Source organism: Adiantum capillus-veneris, chromosome 27 (assembly GCF_014529385.1).
Source record: "Adiantum capillus-veneris isolate H3 chromosome 27, ASM1452938v2, whole genome shotgun sequence".
Classification (NCBI taxonomy): Eukaryota; Viridiplantae; Streptophyta; class Polypodiopsida; order Polypodiales; family Pteridaceae; genus Adiantum; species Adiantum capillus-veneris.
This window is the reverse complement of record NC_140957.1, coordinates 104307600-104333686: the sequence shown is the minus strand read 5'-3', so window position 1 is coordinate 104333686 and position 26087 is coordinate 104307600. Positions and strand designations below refer to the sequence as shown.

Here is a 26087-nt window from a genome sequence, read left to right as displayed (position 1 = left end):
CTTGTCCTTTGTATGCAGTATGGGAGGAACTTTCTTGCCACCTTCAACTATCTCAAAAGGTGCCTTGCCAGTTGATGAATGCACTGTATTATTGTATGCATACTCCACCAATGGCAAATATTGCTCCCACTTTCCTTTATGCTCTGACACATAGCACTTCAGCAGATCTAGGACAGTAGAATTTGCCTCTTCTGACTGCCCATCTGTTTGAGGATGAAATGACGAAGAGAATTTGAGCGTGGTGTCCATATTCTCAAACAAGCCTCTCCAGAACAAACTTGTCATGCGTGGATCACGGTCGCTAACAATCGACTGTGGCATGCCATGATACTTGAAAATATTGCTCATAAACAAGCGTGCCATTTGATCTGGCTTTATCTTCTTCCTAACAGGAATAAAATGAGCCTGCTTGCTGAATCTGCAAATGATGGTCCAAATACCATCATTTCCTGTCTGCGTTCTCGGAAGATGAAAGATAAAATCCATAGCAATACTTTCCCATGGTTTATTTGGAATAGGTAGTGGTTGTAATAACCCTGGTGCCTTTTGCCTGTCAAACTTGACCTTCTGGCAAATTAGGCATTCTCGCACAAAGGCATCCACATCTCTTCTCAATGTAGGCCAGTAGAAGAATGTCTCAACCGCTTTAACTTTAGCATCGATACCACGATGCCCTGCATACGGTGGGACATGACTCTCTTCCATAACTTTGCGTCGCAATGGCTTTGTGACACACAATCTACCATGCATCATCATGAACCCATCTTTGAGAAGATAGTGTTCATGACGTTGTCCATCCATTAGCTGCACGAAGACCCTTGCAAAATCTTCATCATTTGCATACTGTTCCCTCATATCATCAAGTTCATGATGATAAGGAATTGACACAGCTGAAATTTGTGGCTTCCTTGACAAGGCATCAGCCACAACGTTCTTCTTGCCTTCCACATGCACAATCTGAAAGTGGAACATGGACAAGATATTTGCCCATCGCATATGCTTCTCAGATAACTTTGCATGTGTCAAGAAGTATCGCAAGGTCTGATGGTCCATTTGGACAACAAAGTCTGCACCTAGCACGTAGTGTTTCCAACTTAAGAGTGCATGAACTTGAGAGTGCATGAATCACGGCCTGCAGTTCTTTTTCATAGACTTGTATAGTCTTTTCTGGCCCTTGCAAGATTCTACTCTCATAGGCTACTACCTTGCCATCTTGTATTAGCACTGCACCAATGCTACTACATAGGCGTCACACTGGACCACAAATGACTTTCTAAGATCTGGCAACACAATGACTGGATCTGAAGTCATCTTTTCCTTTAAGAGATTAAAAGCTGAAATCTCTTTCTGTGTCCATCTAAAGGTGGCTGCCTTCTTTTGAAGAGCATGTAAAGGTGAAGCAATCTCAGCGAAATTTCGGATAAACCTTCTGTAATAGGAGCATAGTCCCAAGAAACTTCGGACATCGTGCACCGTCTTCAAATCTGGCCATGACTTGATCGCTTCAACTTTAGCAGGATCCATTCTGACACCATCCTTTGAGACAATGTGTCCGAGAAAATGAATCTCTTCCAGAAAAAATTCACTTTTCTTTGCATTGATGAGCAACCTATGACTGCGTAGCTCTTTGAACACAATGGCCAAGTGATGCCTATGCTCCTCTTCATTCTTTGAGTAGACTATCATGTCATCAAAGAATGTACCAACAAACTGTTGGTGTGGACGGAAAATTCTGACCATCATCCTATTGAACGTAGCAGGAGCATTTGTGAGACCAAAGGGTATCACTAAAAATTCGTAAAGGCCAAACGTTGTTCTAAAAGCAGTCTTGTGCACATCCTCTGATCTAATGCGGATCTGATGGTACCCACTATTTAGATCTATCCTGCTAAACATAGCTGCTCCTTCTAATTTGTCCAGAATATCATCAATTCTAGGTATAGGGAACCTATTCTTGATCATGAGCCATCCTTTTTCTACACCAACAACACTGGAGAACAGAATGGGGATGAACTGGGCTGAATCAGCCCCTTTTCTAACAGCTCCCGGACTTGGCCCATTATCTCTTTCTGCTGAGCCGCACTAACCCTGTACGGAGGCTTATTTGGTGGGCTACTGCCTGGCACCAAATCTATCGCATGGTCCTCGGGTCTCTCTGGCGGTAATTGAGACGGTAATGAATCGGAAAAACAGTCACTATACTGTTGTAAAAACATTGACCTTTCTTTATCTAGCACATATAAATTTGATTCATCACAATCTGACACTTCACGTACAAAAACCAAGTAGGCAGAAAGATGCTTTTTCATTACAGAAGTAATAGCAGAAGCTGATACAGTGGGAATAGACTCCCCTTTAAGCTTTACATCCAGAATGTGAGTCTTTCCCCTGCTCTGTACAATGATCTTTTTGTTGTAGGCATCCATGATTCCCTCTACATGAAACAACCAAGGAATACCTAACAACACATCACATCCGTCCAGTGGCATGATGTAAAATTCTTCAGCATCTACATAGGACTGGATATGTAGGCGCAACTTTCCAATGATGGGTGTCACAGCCTCTGTATGGCCAGGACATGCCAAACCTGCCTCTATTGTATACCCCATCTCTTCATGTCTGATTCCCAACTTTGAAGCCAATTTTGGGGAAATGAAGTTGGCTTTGGCACTTGGATCAAAGAAGATAAGCACTGTTTGATCCCTGACCTTTCCCCATGCTCTGCAAAGCTCACTTGCATCTGAATTTGGCTTGTCGCCCACCATATCTGGCACTAGACCAGCCATGGGCTTCTTTCCTTTCTTGTCCTCCTTGTGTTCAGAATCAGCTGGTCTTTTCTTTGTAAGACAATTGTAAGCAATGTGGCCAGGCAGCTCACAGATGAAACATTTGTTCTCTGACCTCAGGACCTTCTTTTGCTCTTCCGACTTGCGAGGAAAACGTCTTTTCCATTTCTTTGCCGGTCCTTTTCTGATTCAGCCGTAGCTTTGCCTTTCCCTGCATTGGCTGGCTCTTGTGTCCCTTTAGGAACCTCATTGCGAACGTCCTTCTTTGCTGAATTTTTCTTGGCTGATCCTTCCTTGATGCCAGTATTGAATTCACAATCTTCTCCCTTGAGCAAACCATTGCCAGTGTTTGCTACCTCGTTGAGCTGCGTTAAAGTAGTGACTTTGGTCTTCGTGCAGTACTTTCTCAATCCTTTGGGTAGGCCACAATAGTATTTTTCAGTCTGTTCCGTCAATGGCACAAATCTATAGGAAGTTACTAGAAGTAGAGCTTTCCAAAACTTCAGATTGTAGTCATCTAGATTCTTGCAAGTGGCAGCATTAAGCTGGTGCCATTCTGTCATGACATCTGCTTCAAAGTCATCAGATAACCATGTTGCTGCAAAAATCTGCTTGAAGTAAATCCATGTGGACGGAGCTTGCCCTTGAAGCAATAAAGTTGTCCACCATTGTCCCGCATTCCCTGTTAAGAAAGTGGCTGCCTTTCGGACCTTTGAAGCCTTTGTAAAGTTTCCCCCTGCAATGCTTTGTCAAACTGCTGGAGGAATGAGAGAGCCTTCTTCCTGTCATCAAACCCTGTAAAGGTCGTGAATGTCACACCTTTGCCACCTTCTTTGTACGGAGTTGGCCTCTCCAGCGGCGTTAAGTTGTCATATGGAAGTGACTGAAACATGGGAACACTGTTAGGGTTCATCTGTGTTCCCTGACCGCAATTAAGTTGACTTGGAAATGCCATATTTGGCTGCTGATTTGTAATTCCAGCCATACCAAAATTTGCATGTGGCATCCCAAATTGGCCTCGAGTGCTTTGAAACCCTGGTAGCATGCCCGTGACACCATACATGGGGTTAGGCATCATCGTTTGAGCACCCCCGAATACCGTTCCTGGCGTGTAAAACTGATTTCCAAGTGCATGACCAGCCATGCTCTGGAATACCGATCCACCTCCAAAATAGCAGGGTGTACTGAAGGTGGTGGAAGACTTGTTGCATAGCCTGTAGGTTGCTTCCCTGTCCATTAGAACCAGCTATAGGCTACTGAAAAGTGGCTGGCTGAACTGGTATAGCTTGAAAAACTGGCATCTCAGCCACCTGTTATTGCACCTTAGGCACAGGTTGTGGAGACTGCATGTTCTCCGTCAAGTGTACAGGTGTTTCCATTGACTCTGCAGTATGAATCACCTGTGTTCGAGCCTTAACAGGCTTTTGAATATGATCTAGTGAGCCAACTTCCTGAGACGGAAGAGGAGGTTGCAAAAAGGCTAAAAACCTTGGGTTCTGCATTACTTGTGTGAACATAGCCACAACAGTAGCCAATTGGGTCCTGAATATATCATCATCCGTCTGTGGTGGTCTTGACGACTCACCCACTTCATGTGTTTGTTGACCCTGTGAAGAGGAAACCTCTTCAGTCACATCATCTGGTCTGTCAGCCATAATTGCAATTCCCTGTGTCTGGTCTATGATCCCTTGTGTCTTCAAGCCCAAACTGACCAAGGCTCACTTCTATGGGAAAAAGTGATTTAATCCCGGCGATGGAACCATGAAACCGGCCTGTACTTTCAAAAAGGGCAGTAGACCTTAGACTTAAAACCTTATTTGCTTTCACCCATTTAATTTGTCACCCACTTTACCTGTACTTTCAAGACACAACAAAGGGGAAAGGGATACAGGCTGCTAGATTGCACCTGTATGAGAAGACCGACACCAGATTGGCCCTTAACTTAGGCGCCCCTTTCGGTATTTCTTTATTGTTTAAAAGAGGGAATAAACGCTGTGGTTCCCTACAAGGTGCCCCGCACAAGCTTGGCTGAATTTCAACTGTTTCGGCCGGATTTCGGCAGCCTAATTGTACGAGGACCCTTCACAGTCAGTATTCCCACGCATTGAATGACTTTCCCGATGCATACGGGCACTTTGCAAAACCTGGCGAGAATCTGCAGCATGCTGAATCCTCTGTTTTCAGCCCCGAAAATGCACCAAATCACTTGTACAGCGGTCTCCTCGCGTCCCCGAACCTCTTGGGGGTATTAGGGACCGTTTAGGGTGAAAACCCTAAACCTGCAAAAATACACAGCAGGCTGTAATTTACTGTTTCGGGCTCCGTTTTGCGTGCCGGTCGCATCCGTAGCAAGTCCTCGAGCTCCCTCACCTGTAGGGCTACTTGCCCTTTGAATCGGACGAGATTTCTTGCGTGAAACCTCTCCGAATTCACCTGTACCTACGGGGGATTAGCCGCTAGCTAATCCAGTTCTGTGCAAGAGGCTCTTGCCTCGGCAATCGCGCATGAACCCACAGAACTGTACATTGGTCAATTGAAAAGCCCACTAGAGGGGCATAACATACTGTCATAGGGGAGAGAGAGGGCAGTGCGTAGCGTGCAGGGCATCACTCCTGGCACCGCATTGTACATAGGAGGGAAAGGAAGCACTCCATAGCTCTTAACGTGTGACAGGAACTTGCAAAATGAGCTTCCCAGCTATAAATTCAGCGCCACTTCTTCTTGCATGAGGAAAGTGCACAGAAATGTGCCACTTGGCACATTTACAAGGCATTTCTCGTTTCGGGGTTGCCGCCAAAAAATCTCCCGAGCGGTTGCCGGGTTGACTTCACTGCAGAGTAATAAAATGTTCCCCTTGTCATTGTGGAGGTAATGACTCGAACACATTTTCAGGTCCCAAAATAGCAGTTCCCTAAATTTTAGGAGATGCTGCCATTGTATCTTTCTAGGTCATCTGACCCCCTTTGTACACTGTAGCCACACCCAGAACTGAAATGTAGCCTCTGTAGCAAAGGATTCCACTTTGGCTAGTCAATGACCCCACTTTGGCTAACCATAGTCCTTGTCCAACCTTAGTGCTCTCTTGCCCTCAGGCCTGGACTTCCTCTGGACAGTTCCACACTAGCTATGCAATGCAGGGCAATTAGATTTCCCGAGGGGTGTTTCCAAAAAGTGAAAGTAAATAAATAATAAGAAAGAAATCAACAAAAAGGATAGATAGTAGTCACACGCTGGTGACAGTGCAACTATGTCTTAGGCTCCATGTGACATAGGGGGCATGTCGTGGTCTGTGCTGGTACTCCGCTGTATCTCTCAGTCTAGACCCGAAGTTGGTGTGAAGATGTACGTATCTGGCCAATAGCACATCGTATCTCGTGAGACAAGTGGGTGTCCATGTATCTGGGTCTCGTCATAAAGCGGTCCTCCGCCATAAGCTGGAGAAGATGATCTCTATAGAAAGCCATCTTCATGCCCAGCTCCTGTGCCGGCTCTATCCATTTCCTTCTAGTGCCTAGCTGAGTCAGGTCCTAGCAAATGAGCCTGGTGATCTCGGACTGTGTAATAGTCAGTGATGATGCATCCAATGAGTACTGGAAGGGGGGCAATTCGTCCATGCTGAACCCATGTGCTTGAAACCATGATGTCATCCCCCCATACCAGCATGATGTATCTCCGTGCATGGCTAATTGTCGGGAGGACTCAAGTGTTAGGCGGGCATATCCGTCTCTAGGAAGTTCCCACGGGTGGTGTATAAAGGAGACTGATCTGGTGAGCGCCTCAACGTCTAGTGGGGGGGAAGGTAGCTCTGCTTGGATAATGTCACGTGGTACTGAAGCCTTGGCTCTAATAAGCCGTGAGATCATAGAGACTAAAGGCTTCTCCATGTCCCCCCATCCATCAGTGCGACCCCGCCTCCCATGATGGTCCAATGCAGGTCGCTATGTCTCAGCTTCATAGAGCAATGCGGAAGCCACCAAAGTGTGAAAGAGCCAGAGCTTCGTTTGAGGCTCCTGAAATTGAACCTATGAACACATCCTCTCCAATCTACCCAATGCTGCATAGGCTTTGGTCAGTCTACTCTCTTCCGCTCTCAATGAAAATGCTGGTCCACTAAAGACCACTCCAAGGTAGGTGTAAGCATCTGTAATCTCCATTGTCTCCCGGCCGTATGTGAATGCGGGTGCTGACCTCCTGATCCACTGTGGGGTGATATTAAACACCATAACCTTGGTTTTACCAAGGTTGACAGATAAACCACTTTCATGGGAAAACCTATGCAAAGCATCCACTTTCATGGAGAAATGAAATGAAATGAAATGATATATTAACGTCTTCAAAAGGCCAAAATGACCTATGAGACCATCAGATACAAAGTGGTGAATCTAATACAATGTCTGAAGTACAAGTACAAAAAGTACTGAAAGTAAAAATGAAAACTGAAAATGAAGTGTGAAATGTGAAATCTGAAAATGTAGAATAGGCCCTCAATGACAATCTGGGTGTCGTGCTAGAATGCCTTTGATCCTCTGCTAGAGTCTCCGTCGATGTAGTGTGCTCCTGTGTCTCGGTTGTGGTCGTCTCGATCTCCCGAGCTCAGTCGCCTTGTCAATGAGGGTGCCTCTCGTATGAATGCGGGTACAACCCTGTGCTGGTGTTTGGTCTCTTGGCTCCCTCGATCCAAAGAAGTCTGTGATCTGTCTCTGCGATTGTCGTACTCCATGTCTCCTCAACAGACTATCTCTATGTCGGTGTAGCTCAAGTAGATATAGGCCAAGGCATCTCTAATCCTGATACCTCATGACTCTATCTAGGGGTCCAAAACCCTCCCTGAATAAGCAATGGAAGCGCCCTCGTATTTCATAATACACAGTGCAGTGGCATATGTAGTGTAGCTCTGTCTCTGGCTCTCTACCGCATAGTTGACATATCCTAGACTCCGGCGGTATCCCTCAGAATCTACCCGTCTCAGTCTCCAGCTGGTGTGAGGATGTGCGAATCTGACCAATAGCACATCGCAAACCATGAGACAAATGAGTGTCCATGTAGCTTGGACGAGTCACGAGTCACAAACCCATCTCCCAAAAGTTGGAGAAGGTGGCTCTTTGTAGAAAGCCATCTTGGTGCCCAACTCTTGCATTGGCTCTACCCATGTCCTTCTAGTGTCCAACTGTATAAGATCCTGCCGAATGAGTCTAGTGATCTTCGTCCGTGTGACTGGTAGGGAGGGTGCATCCAGGGAATACTGAAAGGGAGGCAATCTATCCATGCTGAGACCATGCCTCTGAAACCATGAGGTCATCTGTGCATACCAACATGATGCATCTCCTTGCATCGCTAACTGTCTAGAGGACTCAAGAGCCAATCTAGTATATCTGCCTCTATGTGTATCCCATAGGCTGTGCATAAAGGACACTGATCTGGTAAGAGCCTCAATCTCTATAGGAGGGGCGGCTACCTCCGCTCGAATAATCGCATGTGGTACGGAGGCCTTGGCTCTAATCATCCGGGATATCATAAATACCAAGGGTCTCTCCATGTTCCTCCAACTGTCATGATTCACAAATGGTCCCACACTTGGACCCCATAAAGCATAGCTGAAGCAACCAAAGTATCAAAGAGCCATAACTTTGTTCGTGGTTCTTGAAATCGAACCTGCAAACACATCCTCTCTAGCCCTCCCAATGCTGCATAGGCTCTGGACAGTCTAGTCTCTGCTGCTCTCCTCAGAGTAAACCTAGGTCCTGTGAATACCACCCCCAGATATGTATATTCATCTGTGTACTCCACAGTGTCTTGACCATATACAAATGCAGGTGCCGATCTCTTGACCCACTGTAGTGTGGTGTTAAACACCATAACCTTGGTTTTACCAAGGTTCACAGACAGTCCACTATCCTCTGCAAAGTTGTGCAATGCATCCAAATGTCTCTGCATGCCCTCTGGCGACTCTGATATCAACACAATATCATCAGCATATAATAATAAAGGGATCCATGTCCCTGCTAGCTGAGCGCCTCTGTCACCCTCTCTGTCAATGTAGTCAGAGACCTCATCTACATACATACCAAAGAGTGTAGGGGACAAAGGACACCCCTGTTTCACTCCAATAGTGGAATGAACAATGTCAGAAATCCCCCCAGGAGTGCGTACCTGGCCAGTCACTGAGCCGTATAAAGCCATGATCCCCCATATGATCTCTGTGGGTACTCCCAACTTCAGTAGCCTGTGCATCAATCTGGCCCTCGGCACTATGTCAAAAGCTTTGCGGAAGTCCACAAAGCAGCAATACATCCGTCTCCCATGAGCCCAACCCTCCTCAATAATGGCTCTGAGTGTAAGAATATGGTCCAAAGTGGAGAAACCCCTCCTGAATCCAGCCTGTCCTGCTGCTCGTATGCCCTCATTTTCTGCCCATTTACTCAGTTGCTGTTCAGGAATGGATGCATACAACCGTGCCAATGTGTGCCCTATCAGAGAGAGGGGAAAGGATGTGAAGAACAGGCAATACAAGCTTACTGTAATAAAGTTGCTCAGAAATATATACAATTGTAGACATGTTGCGCTCCTCCTGCAGCAGCTCCTCTCTTAAAAGTTCAGTCATGTGTCACTTCATGTGATGAAACACCATGGAATTGGATTTAAGGATTTTTACAACAAGACTTTATTCACAGGAGCACCTTATTCTTTGTTAGAAACTATTAAAAACGGATCGCAAAATAGAACAGATATTCAAAATGCTATTGTAATGGAAAATTGCCCTTCCAGAACAAAAGCATCAATAATTTTTTGGTCCTTGTATTTAGTCCTCTAACTACGTCCTTTTATCATGTATATAATTACTGTACGAATTTTATTTTAGATGTGTTTGTTGTAGACTGTCTCTAAGGTGGAATATATAGAGGCAAAATATAGATTTTGGAAGAGACTTGGTTGAGATGTCTTATACTTTGTTATCATAATGCAGCTAACCTGGTTATTTCCTCCAAAGGAGCTAGAGAAATTTCTGCAATATGTACGTATCAAGTGCCATGTTTTGGAGGAGACAGTGATGCTGATAAGAATGTCAAAGAAAAAGATTAATCAGATTTGTAGTGCAATCAGCACATCGTGGCTTGTCAGCATTGACAAGAAAAGAATTTATGATATGGGAGAATTCGAATCAAGACAAACTGAACATTGTGCTAGCATGCAAGAACAGCTAAGGAATCACTTTAACAACATCAAGGAAACGATGCATGTGGCATATCAAAAATGTGTGGCTGAAACCAATGATGTCCGGAGTAGGTGGGAGGACTTCAAGAAAAAAGTATGGGTTTTTCAATGCTTGTAAAAACATCTCCTTATAAAACTGAGAAAACCTTCATGTTGCTAAGCTTCGAGATAGCCTGATTCATGTTAAAGGTCTCTATATTGATTTCCTCATAACTGTCATTTTTAAATTTTATAGTTTGTAGATAAATTTACAGTGTGTAGGTGTTCTTGCTTTAAGCTCAAACTTTGTTTTAGCACTGGCTATTTGAACTCAAATTCATTTTTCTACCAATAAAATTTGCTGTGTTAATGATATTTGTGTCCTTTTTCCTTCCTAGGCTGTAATATATTGTTGGAACTACTTTTTTTCCCTAAAGAACTTGCTATTGTTGAGCAAAACTGCCTAAAGGGCTAGAAAATTATCTTACCACTATGAACCTTGTCACCCAAGCAAGGGCAGAAGAAGAGAAGGAAAAACAGGAACACCGGGAAAGAATACAGACAAAACAAAAGCAAACAAAAAAAAACACACCCACCAAGCCAGAGAAACAAAATAGGGGCACACAGCAGGTTTGCAGGAAAGGGGGTTGCTGGTGATGTGTGTGTTTGTGTGTGTGTGGGGGTGGAGGGGGGAGAGTGGGGTGCGCAGGGGGCGCCGGGATCACATAAGAGGTGAGCAACAGAGCAGACTCTGGAGGGGGAGAGCATTGAGACTTGTCACATGTTCTCTCTTTGTTGAGATAAGGAACGAACAACCTAATGAATATGCACCTCCATACAAACTCCACTGCTTGGTTGTCAGCACTTCTGAACCTGCCATGGAAGATGGCCACATGATGCTCTTCCAACTGTGCTTCCCCCGCATAGGTCTTTTTTGCGACTCTAATGGAATCCTCCTCCAAGTGGTATGGTGGAAATTTGTGTAGTTTCTGCTTCATTGTTCCTTTCTTTTGAGAAGCAGCCGATCATGATTGCATTGAGTCGGTAGGCAACACAGGAGTTTGCAAGTGAGGTACATTTCAGAGTTTCTATTCCTGCATTGGACCCTGAGCCTGGAATTGCCAAATGCAATTTTGATGCTTAAAGATTATCACTAAAACCACTGAAAACATGTTGCGACTCACAAAATCACTTCTGGACAAAAACTTTCTCCTTCTCTACTTGAGCTTTCTTTGAGAATAATTGAATAAGTTGCTTCACAAAGAAGAACCAAAAAAGAAAGAGCATATGACACTCGTTGCAGGTGGAGGGGTCTATAGAGGCTGCTTTGCGAGCAACTGTGACAAGATCATTGCAAGAGCTCTCAAATGCAGTAAATGCGGATTCAAAGACAGCTTCATCCATGTTCAACACTATCACAGTGCTGGAGAAAGCATCAAGCAGTGTGAAACTTGTTCCCTCAATCCAGGTTTGTTATCATGTTATTTAAGGTTTCTCAGAATTTAATTTTCGATATGGTACAACTTTTCCATGCATTAATATTCTGATGGTGTTCTTTTTCTCATCATTATTGAATTTTTGCTGCCATGTTCTCAGGCACCTAATTTGTTTGATATTTGATGTTACACTTTCAGATTGCTTGAAAGTCGTGGCCTCTTTTGCAATCGCTGCACATTCAATGCTTAGGCTCGTGTAGATAATTCATTTACCGCCATTTCCACCAAAGAGAAAAGATCTATACATATTGGGAGAATAGTGTTCATCTTTGACATTGAAAGATAAATTATACTATGGAGCCTTATGGTGTGACTTGCTTCTGCCCTTCATCGCAGGAGATGTCTTCTACCATTTTCTGTTGTGCTTTCTCTTACAAGACGTGTTTTCGCAATTGGTCCCCTTTATTTCCTGCCGTGTCAGGCTGGACATATGAGGCTGTTTGTGTAGATAGTTTGGCAACAGAATACTAATGATGGTCTGGAGTTTCGAGTGCGGAGTGATTGGCCACACATTGGCGAAACTCTTTGGAGTAATGCTGGAGGCAGAATTGAACTCATATGTAAAGAGTGAGGGCCTATGAGTTATTGGACAAGACGGTTTCAGACGAGCCTTCTCTACCATCGACCACATCTTTCCTCTACATTGCCCGATTAATTATGCAAAGGCATGGAAGAGGCGACTGCACAATTGCTGAAAGACTCTTCCAACATCTACAGAAACTTCGCATGCGGAGTAGGTGACATGCCAATGAAGACGCCTTAGAGCCCAGTGCTAGCATCATTTGTGTGAAGCAAGGTTGCCCATTCTCACCGGCTGTGTTTGGCCATCGACGAGATATCAGAGTATGTCTTCAAGTAGGAGGCACAGGCGTCGATCTGGCATGTACTCCGGTCATATTATGCTATATGCTGATGACATGTCTTGGTGTTTGAGTCGTAGTAGTGACACAGCTCCACTACATGATTTGGGTGAGTTTTACACATAGAGACCTTTGAACATGCCCGTGTGGGATAGTGTTAAGGAGCCTGGACGCATGGTGAACCTTGGGAAGACCAAGGTTCTGATTTTTGTTATACATCCAGGCAAGTCCGAGTAGAATTCTCTTCGCACAAGCTGGAGGGCAAGTCGATGTGGTAGACTCATATGCATATTACTTTCACAGCCACCACAGGCTGCTTCTCCACGGCAAGTGCAGCTAGAGGTAGGCTCACCAGAAATGAAATGAAATGTAATATTAACGTCTTCAAAAGGCCAAAATGACCTATGAGACCAAAAGGTTACATGCGGTGAATCTAATACCAGGTCTGGGTACAAAAAGTACAAAGAACTGAAAAGAAAACAGTGGGTAGGGGTGGGGTGAAAGCTGATACAAAGGGAATACAAAGGGTGAGCTGATACAATGGAGCTCTCTGACAGTCGAGGCATCATATACATATACATCAGTATCCGGGACGGCTCCTACGTCGCGCCAGTATGGTATGGATCTTCTGTTGCAATCTGCGTCGATATCTAGAGGCCCCCCTCATCCGTGGGCGACGGGACCGCCCCAACTCTATCGCCCGATCAAGCAGTATGCCTCTGGTGTTGTTATGCTCTGGGGGCTTCTCGAACTCCTCTGTGTGTGACTGAAAGAAATCTGTAATCCTCCGCTGTCGCGCTGGATCTCTCGCTGGATCCATACCATACTGGCGCGACAGAGATAGCCTGACGAATGGCGAGGCTAGCGAGTCTCAAAGACGGATCACAGACTTCTTCAGAGGAGACACGGGACAGCCGCAAGAGCCACTCCCACAGCAGAGCTCCCTCTCGTCTCACACCAGAGGCACACTGATTGACCGAGCGATTGAACTGGGGAAATCCAGGCGCCCGCGACTGCGAAGAACTACACAGCATCGACGGAGGCTACGACAGAAAATTCGGAGCACGTTGGCCAGGCATGCAAGACGCCCGGTCAGACTACTAACCATGGAGGAAATTGATGAGATTCGCCAACGACCGATGCTAGATCTCTTGTGATTCAGCTATCCCAACAAGCTGCCCATTTTTCTGCTTAGTTTTTGCTTGACTCACATCGACCAACTTAGGACCCCATAGTATATATCTTTGTTTTGTACTGTCGTTAGGTTATTTTGTTACTCTGACTTTGTATCAGATCCACCACTTTGTAACTTTCAGGTCTCATAGGTCATTATGGCCTTTTGAAGACGTTAATATAACATTTCATTTCTCATTGTGCCCCTCTTCAAGAGGTCCTCTTTGTGTTTGTGAATCTCCAGTAGAGGGTATGCTTCTCCATGGAATATGCAGCCAGAGGTACGCTCACTAGAGGGTATGCTGCTATAGCGATGCTAGAACGCCGCTCCCGCCAGGCGCACTCTTAGGAGCCCCGCACAAAGGGGTGGCTTTTTGACACGTTAGTTACCTCGACCATGGTGTATGTAGATGCGGTTTGGGCACTTGGACTTACAGCTTCATGGTGGACACATATTGAGAGAACGCAGGTCATGATGATCTTCGGCATCATCCACAACAAACCCTCCATCTAACATGACACAATCAAAGCACAGTTGACCACATTGCCCATGTTAGTGAAGGAACCTAGGCATAGTTTTGCGACAGTGCAATCGGTGGTGGCCGTTACCTCAGTCCATTTGGTAGCATAGTCAGTGGAAACTAGATACTTTTTATTTCCAGGTTGGGTTGTCGGATTGATAGGCCTACAAAACATAGAGTCAGGGAATGGCCCTTTTCAGGTTGTCGTTCCCCGTTCCCAATCTAGCTTCCCGTTCCGAAACCCCGTTCCGTGTTTCAAATGTGAGTGTCTGAAACAGGGAATGGCATTTTATACCAGTTTCCGTTCCCCGTTCCGATTTTCCGTTCCTGGTAACTATGCTACAAAATCCAGGCCCCACTTCTCAAAGGGTAACCAAGCCATGGACACCTTGTAGAGGACGGTTAGCTTGCTGAATAGGCTTAGGAGCACATCTCTGGCAAACAACAGATGTCTTAAAATGGGCAATGGAATCTCTAAAAGACATGCCCACCATAGCTCACTCTGCAAGATCCTTTGTGTGGTTATGTGACCAAGGTAGTGACCACCTGTTGGACCATGCAAAATAATCTATACTTCATGAGGAGAGACACACCTGCGTAATGCACCCTCTTGACCAGACTTGACAATTTGCCACTACTAAGAGTGAAGGGCTTTGACCTCAAGGGAAACCTCTTTTGTAGCGGAGATTCATTATCAAGGTATAGACCAGTGGACAACAAGTGAAGACATCACCATACCATTGGGGGGTAATGTCCACCTTGAACAGATAACTATCAGGGAAATCTTTATTAATTCCTAGGTCTTCTTCACTAATTTCCACCCTAGAGAGGTGATCTGCCATGACGTGACTCTTGCCATGCCGAAGAGCCACCTCAAAGTCAAATTCCTGGAACAACGATTACCACCGCCAAACTCTACCAGCCACTTGAGGTTTACTAAGCAGATAACAAAGAGGATGATGGTTAGTGATCACTGTGAAATGCACACCTAGCAAGTAATGAAATTTTTTTTGTAGAGCATACACAATGGCTAACCCTTCCCTTTTACTGGTACTTCAATTGCGCTTAGCCTTGCTGAGCAGACTGCTAGCATAGTAGACCGGGTGATCTAAGTTGAAATCTTTTGTTCGGCTAAGCGAGGACAGCTCCTACAACAATTAAGCTAGCATAAGTGTGCACGTGAAATGTAAGAGCGCAATCAAGGGCAACCAATATCGGTGCCTCAGTGAGGCGCTTTTCTAGATAAGAAAAAGCTTGTGCTTCAGCCTGAGACCATTGAAAAGGAACTGAGGTACTTGTCAACCGTGTAAGAGACTAAGAAACATCAGCATACATCCCAATAAAGTGACGATGATACCCGGTATGGCCAACAAAGCTTTGTACACCTTTAGGATAAAGTGGTAGGGGCACTTCTACAATAGCAACTATCCGATCAAGATCAGGAGCTACACCCTTAGTAGACATGAAATTGCCAAAAAGCGTACCTTGTGTCACTAAAAATCGACATTTATTAGGATCATAGTGGTCTCGTACGGTCCCGTACGTTTTGTACACGTACGATGATGTGCGGTACTAAACGAACTAAAAAATATTAAGATGTACGATGACGTTACGTACGTTCAAAATAAAAAAACAAAGAATTCTTACGTCTAAGGCTCAGGCCCTTGGGTTTAAACTTTACACTTAAAGAAACTTGACATTATGAGATCTTCAATGGGAGCTTGAGAGGGAGAGACCCAATGGAGAGAAGATGGAGAGGCAAGACTCTAGTCTCTAGAGCTTGTCACTTGAGAGCTAGAACATGGGAGCATTGAGCAGTGAGAGCATTGAGAGCAATGAGCATTGAGAGCAATGAGCATTGAGAGCTTGGAAGTGTTGGAGAACAAGATGGAGAGGCATTGCTTAAATAGGAAGAGGCTAGAGCATGAGAGAGAGAGAGTTGGGATGCTCAATGTAATCCATTCACAATTGTGAATTTTGCCCCCCCCCCCCCAAAAAAAAAAAAAAAAAAAAAAACGTACGAAATGTACGGGACGGTACGTGACCCGCAGTACGGAACGAGACATTCCGTACATCGTACGAAAACTACCCTGATTAGGATTTAGCTTGAGGTGTGCTTCTCAACACTTTTGGAATACCAAAAAGAGCTGGGACAAGTGCTCATCCAACTTCTCAAGAGGTGTAGAACATTAAGCACTAGAGAAGATCGAAAGTCATCCACGAAGATCTGGATGCTCTATAAGTAAGGGGGGGGGGGGAAATGATGTAGACTGTGCGGTTGAAAGAAGGCAGAGCATTCTTGAACCCAAATGCCATCTTTGTGTAAATGAAAGAACCCCATGGAGTCGCAAATGCTATCTTTATTTGGTCGTCGTGGTGGATGGCCACCTGATTGAGTCATTGAACCTATCCATAAAATTATACAATGCATGCCCAACCACATCCTCCAGAACTCTTTTAGTGAACGGTGCTGGAAGTCCATAGTGTATGCTTGCTTCGTTGAGAGCTCTAAAGTCAACACAGACGTGGATTTTGTTAGATTGCTTCTTAGGAGCTATCACCAAAGGGGACAACAACTCGGAATGTTCCACGGGCAGTATGATGCCTACCTCTTGCATCTTCTCTTGTTTGACAGCCATAGTGCCATTGCATACTTTGGATTCGACTTGTAGGTCCGGCCTCTGATTGGTTAGCTCCACTGACAAAAGGTATACTGTGGACTCCTAGCTCAGGAGGTATGCCTTCCAGATCTTGGTGAGTCCAAGCAAAAACATCTTTGAAGGATTGCATAAAAGAGACTACATGGTGTAGCAGGAGTGGGTGATCCCACAACTAAGATGCCAGGAGAACAGGTTTATGTTTTCTGTGTTGCCTAGGTTGACCTCCTTGAATGGGTCTAGAGGTGTGGCTGGTGAAAGTTTCTCTATATCGAGGAAGAAGTAGCTTCTTGGAGCATAGAAACATTGTGAACTGGTGTCTGATCAATGGGAAAGTCGGCATATGCTTCGTGTACACTGTAGACAGCCGGAGGGAGTTCCTAAAAAGGTAAGTCTACCGACACAAAGGGTGTTTTGGCTTTGGAGGAAGGTTTAGATGGGGGAGAGGTGTCATTTGGGGCTAATTGATGTGAAGATGACTTCGTTCCTCTTCTGTGATCCTTCATTGGCCTTCACTGTAGTAGGCATTGTTGCTACATATGGGTTAGGGGTAGTAGGTTCAAAGCCATGTGTCAAGCTTGTAGTAGCTACTACATTGAGGCTGCTACATGCTAGCTTTGGGTCTCTATCCTAGTAGACCAGCTCCCTTCATAGCTATCCTTGCTGACCAAAGGACAGTCTACCCTTTGGGCATTGTTAATAAGGTGCCTTTGCAGGTACAAGATTTGACCTTCAACTTAGATTTTGTGGTAGTCCATCTTCCACAGGTGGTGGGAAGGTTCCCTCTACTCATTGCCAGACCTTGGGTTAGGCATACTAAAGCGTTGCATGTCGAGGGAAATGATATCATGTGGATCCACATTCCTGGCTCACCCATGGGACCACTTAAGCTTGAGGGTGGGATGGACCTTGCTGTGTACCATAGTTCTTTGTCTACCCTCTAGTGTGATTGCAGTGGGACCCAGGGGAGTGATTCTGGCAGGATCCCTTTACCCCAACCAATCACCCAGGGACCCTCTTTTTTCAGTACATTGCATGGCTGGGACGTCACATCCTAACAGGGCGGAGAGAGGCTTTCTCTGTTGCAACGGATCATTGGCAGCAGGAGAGTCTCACATCGAAGTTCTTGACAGACTTTTTTGGGGCATCTGCGGGACAACAGACAATTGAAGAGAGTCACCATGTTCTAGTGGCTAATCACCCATCGAGCTACTTCAGTTGGGAGTTGGTTGCTGCATAGTGGCCACTCGGCGGCATGTACTGTGTGTGACCACCCGCTTTAGACACATCTCCAATGTCTGTAGGACTGCCCCATGCACATCAGGTTTCGCTTCGGATTTTTCGGCTGATGCCTGCACTGTCGATTGCTAGCCAGTACACTTGGGGTGATGCAACTTGGTCCACCCTCACGGGCCCAACACTTCGTTTTGAGATGGCTTCAGGAGTGGAACAGAGATAGAGTGCTCTTGGGAGCTCATCTGTAGCCTGACACTCTGGCTCATCTGGAGAGCTTGATGCTTTCACAACTTTGAGGCTCGACCCGTCCCACTAGCAGAGACTATACGTGGCATTTGGCTGGATCTGATCCATAAACTTAGAGGACAGTTTGAGAGGCTTCAAGGAAGCTCCGACCACATGCGGGAGCCCTGCGAGGCCTTCCTACATCTTTGGCGTCCAAGGCTCTTCTTCGCCATGATTCATGGGGCGCCTAGATGGCATTACCACCCATTAGTGTCGTCGTTTTCTCCTCCTATATCTTGATTTAGCCGTCACTATACATCTCTATTTTTTTCATTGGGAGAGTCTCCCCACATTTTGAGGTAGCCCTCTCTAGTTTGTAGTGCATTGGGAAGTTTTCTTAACTAACGGATGGATCTTTTTCTTAGCCAAAAAAATAATTAAAGATGAAGATAATTATGGTTTAGTCTACAATAGCGAGGACATTTGGTTAACAACAAAGCACTTTGTGTACCAATCGTTAGTTTGTGTAGGAAAGCTTGTTTGTCTACCCTTGTGTCTGGGAGATGTGTGCACACCCTTCTGTTTAAGGAGAGGCTTGTGTCATACCCCTACTGTGTTTTGAGGGGAGGATTGTGTAAATGCAAAAAAACCCACAAGGGGAGGTTTGTTGGGTGTGAGCTTTTGTTGCACCTTGTGCATGTGAACTGCCTCTATCTATGTGCAAGCATTTGTAGACTCAGACATCATGTGTGAACTTCCTCTTACATTTAGACAAGCCATGTGTAAAGCATAGCCTTTAAAGGGTGCATGAGAAGCCTCATGCGTGTCTTGTTGTATGCTAATGTGTCAATGGCTGCCTCTTTCCATATGCGTATATAGAGGCACTTTGTACAGTGTTGTGCTGAATGAATCAAGCCGTTACTCTTGGTGCATTGCTCACAAAATTAAATATTAGTTTAAGTCTATTCTGATCATTACTAAGCTATGAATGGCTCACTAATCTACCCACCATAGCTATCACTCGACTTGCTAGACCCTACTAGACCTAGACTAGTGGACCTGGGACTAGAGAGCTACCCTACCTGATGAACTCTTTCAGCTTGGCTAGGTATTCTACTAGGTTGAATGAGCAATGCTGAGTGTTGAGGTCCCATACGGCCTGCCAAAAACTAAAGATGGAACCTGTAGCAGGAAAACTATGCTGTGCTTTTTAATGAGGGTGCTCCCTAGTGCAGTATACATAGAAATCTCACTCGATGGCACACAGATAGACAACTGGAAAGACATATCGACAAACTTAAATGCATACAACAAAGAAAATGTACTCAAAGTAGACCCAACAAGATAGAATCCAAGCCCACTTAAGCTCGACTGCTCTCAATGTATCTATCAGCTGTAGACTTGTTGGCAGCACACACAACTCCAGACCAAGTGCACACAAGATACAATGGGGGTGTTGAGGCTCAAATAGCGAAGGGAGACTCTAGACCCAAGACTCATACGAAAGTGACCATATATAAACGGATACATAACATCCATAGGTGATAACAAATGTCTCTGAGAGACAGCTACACATATCTGTACTATGGTGGTAGGCTGTCCATGGTGTCCACTCAACTACCACTCACTCTGTGCCGCGCGAAGCACCTATGGTCCACTAGACCACTGATGGACCTTGTCCATCAGTCGAGTGTCCACCCAAGTGTGAACCCAAGACCAACTGTAACTGCCTATCCAATGCAAGTGACATTGTAGCCCAAATACAAGGACATCGATGGGGTCAGGCTAGCACATGGTAGACATCCTTCTGTTTTCCTTCCGTGCGAGCATCCCTCAGAGACCCAATGATGCTGTCTATGGGACAGCGCCTAGGCACAACAGGTTCGTCTCAAGCTCGTTCGTGTTATAGCCTTATTCTACCTGATTGGATCTTCAGGTGGAGGGCTATAGCACAGTAGAAATGAAGCTCGGATATCCTTCAGTTATGGCAGCGTGACTGTTATCCACGGTAATTCTTGGAACTCACTGGCACTACAGGCCACCTGTGTGGCCCTTTCCACCTCCCATATTGTGATTTTGCCCTTGTACATCTGTCATTCATTTTGGGAGATTCTCCTCTCCCTCTTTCTCTACATTGTACAATGTACCCTCTTTGTAGGGGAGATTTAGCCCATGGGGTAGCTTAAAAACTTTAAGGACTTTTTTGTGCCAAAAAAAAGAGACAGTGTGAGATTGTGGTGTTGCTGGCATTGCTGTCCACTTGCTAACTTAGGTGGATCTGAACAAGCAAGACATATTATAGCCTTCAAATGCTCTGAAATTCACTGAGATGCTTTTAAATTAAGGACCTGCCCTAATTTCATGAGACTTTTACTGTTTATCATCTGTGTGTCACATTTTGATCCATAGCCCAAAATGAGTATATCTTCAATTTACAAGATGGCTATCGAGGCACATGTTGCTAAAAATCATTTTGGGTCTGTTCTGTGACCTCTGCAGGAGTTGCTTGAGGTAATTCAAACAGTTTCAAGAGGATTGATAACCATAATTTCTGTCGTTCCACGGTTGCGGGAGCAGAGGTTTACTGGTCAAGGCCCCGAATCTACAACTCAACAGCCCTTCACTAAGAGCACCTTGAGTCCTTCGTATGGCTATTTGCCAAGCTTTTATGAGGTGCATCTTCTTCTGAGTCTGAGGACCTTTGTTTGTCTATGTTCAATTCATATTTAGATAACATGGTGATTAGTCATTGCTTTCAGGCGATTGTCATGGATCAAGAGGAGGTTTTGATGATGATTACAGCAGGTGTTTTAAGTGTTACTGACAGGGTTCAGCAATATCTGCAGTACTGGGAGAAAAAGTATAAGAATGTATGGGATCAGGATAAAGATGCCTACATCCGCAGGTGCCCACCGGTCTCACTGAGCAGTACATGATATTTATATATATATTTTTTACACATGGAACATTCCAAACTTCATAGAATTCGTGCTTCGCATAAACATCACACTAAGCTGCATACGGACCTTGTGCCATTAGTCTCTGGATTCCTAGGACAAGGTGAAACAGGGGGCCTATTTTGTCTTGGAATGTAGTAAAGAAGAGTGAACAAGAGAGCTACATATGAAGGGGGTTAACAGAAGGCAGTGGTTTTGCAGGGATATGTGGTGAGGAGGGCAGCCCCATTTAGCTTCAATCTGCTATTGGGATAGTCTTTTAAAGTTTTTCGTTGTGCTTGATTGGTTTATATTTTCTTGGTTTTATTCATAGGGCATATTTTTAGCCATACGGTGCGGGTGAATCTGCAAGTGCACGTGTTTTTGCAGGAAATCTTTGGCGTTGGCATTTAAAGCATCTGTGGCGTTCTAGCTTGCCTCTTAAACAACGGTTATTATTATGGAGATGTCCTCTAGATGTATTGGTCTGGGAGATTTTGCAATAAAGACAAATTGTGGATGCCAAATGTGTTAAATGAAAACTTCATCTTGGATAGCTTCTTTACCTTGTGGCACTCTTCTCATTGACATCCGTCAGTCTGTCTCAAGCGTGGACATCCAGCGGAGACAGCGATATTGTTTATGGGACTGCCCACAGGCACAGGATGTCTGGCTCAGGACTCTTCACGTGATGGCCTCCATCCCTCCAGATATGTTGGGGGCCAGCGGTGTGATCAGCCATCTGGTGACCCAAGCCACCTATGTTCAACTGTTTGGGCCTTCCGGCTTGAGTTGACTCACACTTTTTTGTAAATCTTTTGACTAATTTACAAATGGGAAACCTCAAAGTGAGGAAAACCCATCAGAAAGATCAGATACAAATGGAAGAACACAGAAGTGTTCTGTAAAGTGAAGGCTATAAAAGCAAACATATGAGAGCTGTAGGATATCTGGGGATAACAACCACACACTTTTTTTTGTAAATCTGCTTTGATTAATTTACAACTCGGAAACCGAAGGCTAGAAACAGTCAAAGTAAATCTTGTAGGCATCATGAGTGATGTCTCCAGCGTCATAGGCAAAATGCAGCGCTTGACCAAGAGATAATTTGAAATAGGGAAAGGGGTCAACAAAAGTGCCTTGGAACATTAAGGAGTTCCTATGATGCTAGATGGCCCACATAGTCCAAAATCTGACCCAGGTGAAGAAGACCGCAAACTGAGATTGTGGAGACTGAAGCACCCCAAAAAGCCAAAATCGTCTGTGAAAAGAGCCAGAAGAAAAACGTAGTCGAAGAGCAGTCGACACTTGCCGAATGAAGGCTCTGGAGTGACGACAACACCACAGTAAGTGTGGCACGGTCTCCTCAGCTTCGAGGCATCTGGGGCAGCGGGAAGGCGCAATATGCCAAGCATGCAACACACTGCCAACAGGTAGAGCTCCCATCAAGCACCGCCACAAGAAAACACGTTCCTTCAAAGGCAGATGACTGCCAAATGCGAGACAATGTGTGTTGCCACCAGTAGGATGACTCGGAAAGCGACCACAGCTGATTACACCGATGCACAATCCATACATCAGACTGAAGGATGGCATAGACACTGGCAGCTGAGATGCAGTCCAATCTAGTAGTAGCCAGATTCCAATCAGAGAAGCGAGAGTCCACATCCAGAGGAGGAATAGGTGAATGAGCAGGAAGCATCCTTTGAATCTCCCGCCAGAGAGGCGAATAGTGAAGGCCCAACCGAAAGTGGGACACGGCATCAGCGAAAGAAAGAACATAAGCTGAGTCATCAACCACCTGATGCACCTGACAGATTCCATTTTGGGAAAGAAAATACGCTTGGCGAGGAGACCGTTGAACCAAAGTTGAAGCAAAAACCTGGCTCCAATGCAAACTCTCCAGGCGAAGAGAGTTACCCCAGGAGGATTGTCGACCATCCCAAGACAAATGCGAAGTGACAACCTTCCAATCGACAATTAGAGAAGAAGTAAATGGACATCCAGAAACGTGTCCTTCAAGCTTCCCAAAAACAACATCCCAATAAATTGGTTTCCAACGACCAAAAGAAGGGGTGACAATGCGCGCACACAAATGTGTGACCATGAGAGCCCAGGGTTGCTGCTGCTCCACCAAAACTGGCAACAACATAGCTTTCCGAGCCAGAAGATGATGTCTCAAGTCCAAAATATTCAACCCTCCTAGCCGCTTGGGAGAACACAGATTGTCCATAGATAGAAACCGAAGGCCCCTCTTGCTAGACGAGGTCCGCCAAAAATGCTCTAAAATATTGGACATAAGGGATTGCAAGCGCAACCGGGGCCAGGATAACAAAGGCAAGTAAAACTGCACATAAGCCACAAGGATGCATTGGACAATCCTGAGACGCACATGAAGTGGCCACGTGGGCAATTTCCAATAATTCAACTTGGAATGCAGACGTTGGATCACCCAATCCAGTTTCTGCATAGCCGATACATTCCAACCCAGTGGATAACCCAAATGGCGAACCAAAACATGTGGAGGAACAATCTCCCAAGGCCACAATATCTTATGCCAGTCACACTCTTTCATAGGCAATAGCTTGGATTTGCAAAAGTTAACTTTGAGACCTGCTGCCAAACCAAACAAGTGAAGAGTATGCATAATCTGCTGTACATTATCATAGTTATTACGAGGCATGAACAAAGAGTCATCCGCATAAGCCTGACCGGCAAACTGTCGACCAGAAGGTAAAGTCAGGCCATGTAGCCTACTAGTGGAGGTCAAGGAATCCAAATACATAAACAAGGGATGAGTAGCGATCGCATAAAGCAAAGCATTCAGAGGGCAGCCCTGCCTTACCGACCGTCCCAAAGTCCAAGATTCTGTGAGAAAACCATCCAGCAAGCTTGTAGAAGTACTGTATGCATACAAGAAAAGCACGACACGGCATAGCCTAGGCCCAGGGCCCAAACGTCTCATGGTATCCGCAATGTAATCCCAAAGAACAGTATCAAATGCCTTTTAAATGTCGACCTGCATGATTAAAACATCCTGTCGAGTATATTTTGCATACTCCATACCAATGATGACATTCACGAGATTATCAGTAATTTGACGTCGCAGAATGAAGTCGTATTGAGATTGATGCAAGCCTTCATGCAGAAAGCACTTGAGTTGGTTAGCAAGCATTTTTGCCATTAACTTATATACCACAGGCATAAGCGTAATAGGCCGCCAATGTGAGAATTCTTCACACAACGCATGCTTCGGTATCAGCTTGAGCAAACCTTCTTTCCAAGAGGAGGGCAATTCCTGTTGTTCCCAAGCTGTATTCATCATGAACAATAGAGGCACCTTCAAATAATCCCAGAAATACAAGAAAAATTCCACAAAGAGACCATCCCAACCAGGAGCTCTCCATCGACCCAAATCAAGCAAGCTGGCATAGAATTCCGACTCAGTGAAAACAGCTTCCAAGTCTTGAGCCTTCCACATCGAAAGAATGGAAGTAACATGCGATAGAAACGTGTGACGTGCTTGGCGAGCTTCTCTCGTGGGAGAAGAAGGGGCCTCAAAAATCTTGCCATAATGAGAGTGCAGGGCTAGTGCTAGCTCTCGGAAAGTGGAGGTCGACTCCCCTGACGATAATGTAACTTTCCGTATAGCTTGAGACTGCCTCGAGTGATTCAAATGCTGAAAGAATTATTTAGAAGCACATCCTTTATCTGCAAAAGCATGTTTTGACGAGCTCGAGTCTGCCATATTTCCTCTCATCATTGTGGCTTAATATAGCACGGGCAGAAAACAACTCAGTCATTTGAGCGTCAATAAGAGAAGTATGATTAGCCAAGTGCATTAATCGGCTACAAGCATTCTTTGCCTGGTTAACTTGTTCCCTTAATTGTGACAAATAATTCCTGCCATAATTTTGTATAATTGATTGAACGCATAACAAAATGGAACCAAGCTATGTCCATGTCAGCATACATCTGGGAGAGCAAAGGCGGGATGATATTCACAATCATAGTGCGAAAAGGCTCATGCTTGATATAAGCATTATTGATATGCAAAAGTCTCTTCTTGGGTAGGCGATCATTGACATCAAAAGAGCCAAAACGAAGTTTCAAGCATATGGGAAAATGATATGAGAGACACATAGCATATTCAATCCTCATCTCGCATACAAAGTCATCATACTGTTGCATGTGAAAAAGATACCAGCGATCCAGCCGAGCGCGATACATAGATTGAGCATTGTACTGAAAAGTGAATCCTGGATTAGTTGGATGCAAAAAGGGCCACAAATCAAGACCATTACAGGTCGACATAAATTGACCCCATGATTGTCGTTCCATATGAAGCATGTGAGAATGGCCAGTAGTATTATCCGCAAGGTTTGGTGCATTATTAAAATCCCCGCAGAGAAAGGCATTGGAACGCCAACAATAAGAAGAGATAGCACTCCACAACCGTGCCCTATCTGTAGAAGCTATGTATGCATATAATCCTCCAAATTCGAAAACTTCCCCATTAACAATACATTGGATGACCATCCATCTCCCAGCCGGGTCATTAAAAACCAAGTTCGGGAAGAGTTCATGTCGAACAAGCATAAGCACTCCAGAATGGCCAGCTGATCCTGCATAAGCTATCCAGTAGCCTGCAAAGTAAGAAGTCTGTCCTGCAAATTGATGCTGGTTATGCTCTTGAAGAACTACAATGTCTGCTTTACATCTATGTACATAGTGCTAGGTAAGCCACCACTTGTCGTGATTACATAACTCACACACATTATAGGAGATGCAGTTCAAAGAACTATACATCCTATATGGTATATACAGTGGATGAGGAAACAGGAAAAGAAAGGGTGGAGAAAACTCAAGTATCAGTGCTCATCGACACATCCTCCCCAGCTGTAGGTGCCTGAGAAGGTGGGTCAAGACCTGGACCTGGATAATTGAAAGTAAATGCACCTTGCAATGAAGTAGCTTCTCCGGTAACAACTTCCTTGTAAGAGCGA

General features: G+C 44.9%; 1 protein-coding gene across 1 annotated transcript in view; it reads left to right on the top strand.

Annotated features, from left to right (window-relative positions):
• The window catches only part of LOC147422484 (dynein-1-beta heavy chain, flagellar inner arm I1 complex-like), a 345996-nt gene that overhangs the window by 38305 nt on the left and 281604 nt on the right, over positions 1-26087 (top strand). Inside the window, exons 13-15 of the mRNA XM_086503137.1 lie at positions 11281-11445; positions 20645-20818; positions 20905-21050. Of these exons, the coding sequence (XP_086359263.1) occupies positions 11281-11445; positions 20645-20818; positions 20905-21050 (485 nt within the window). The remainder of the gene's footprint in view (positions 1-11280; positions 11446-20644; positions 20819-20904; positions 21051-26087) is intronic.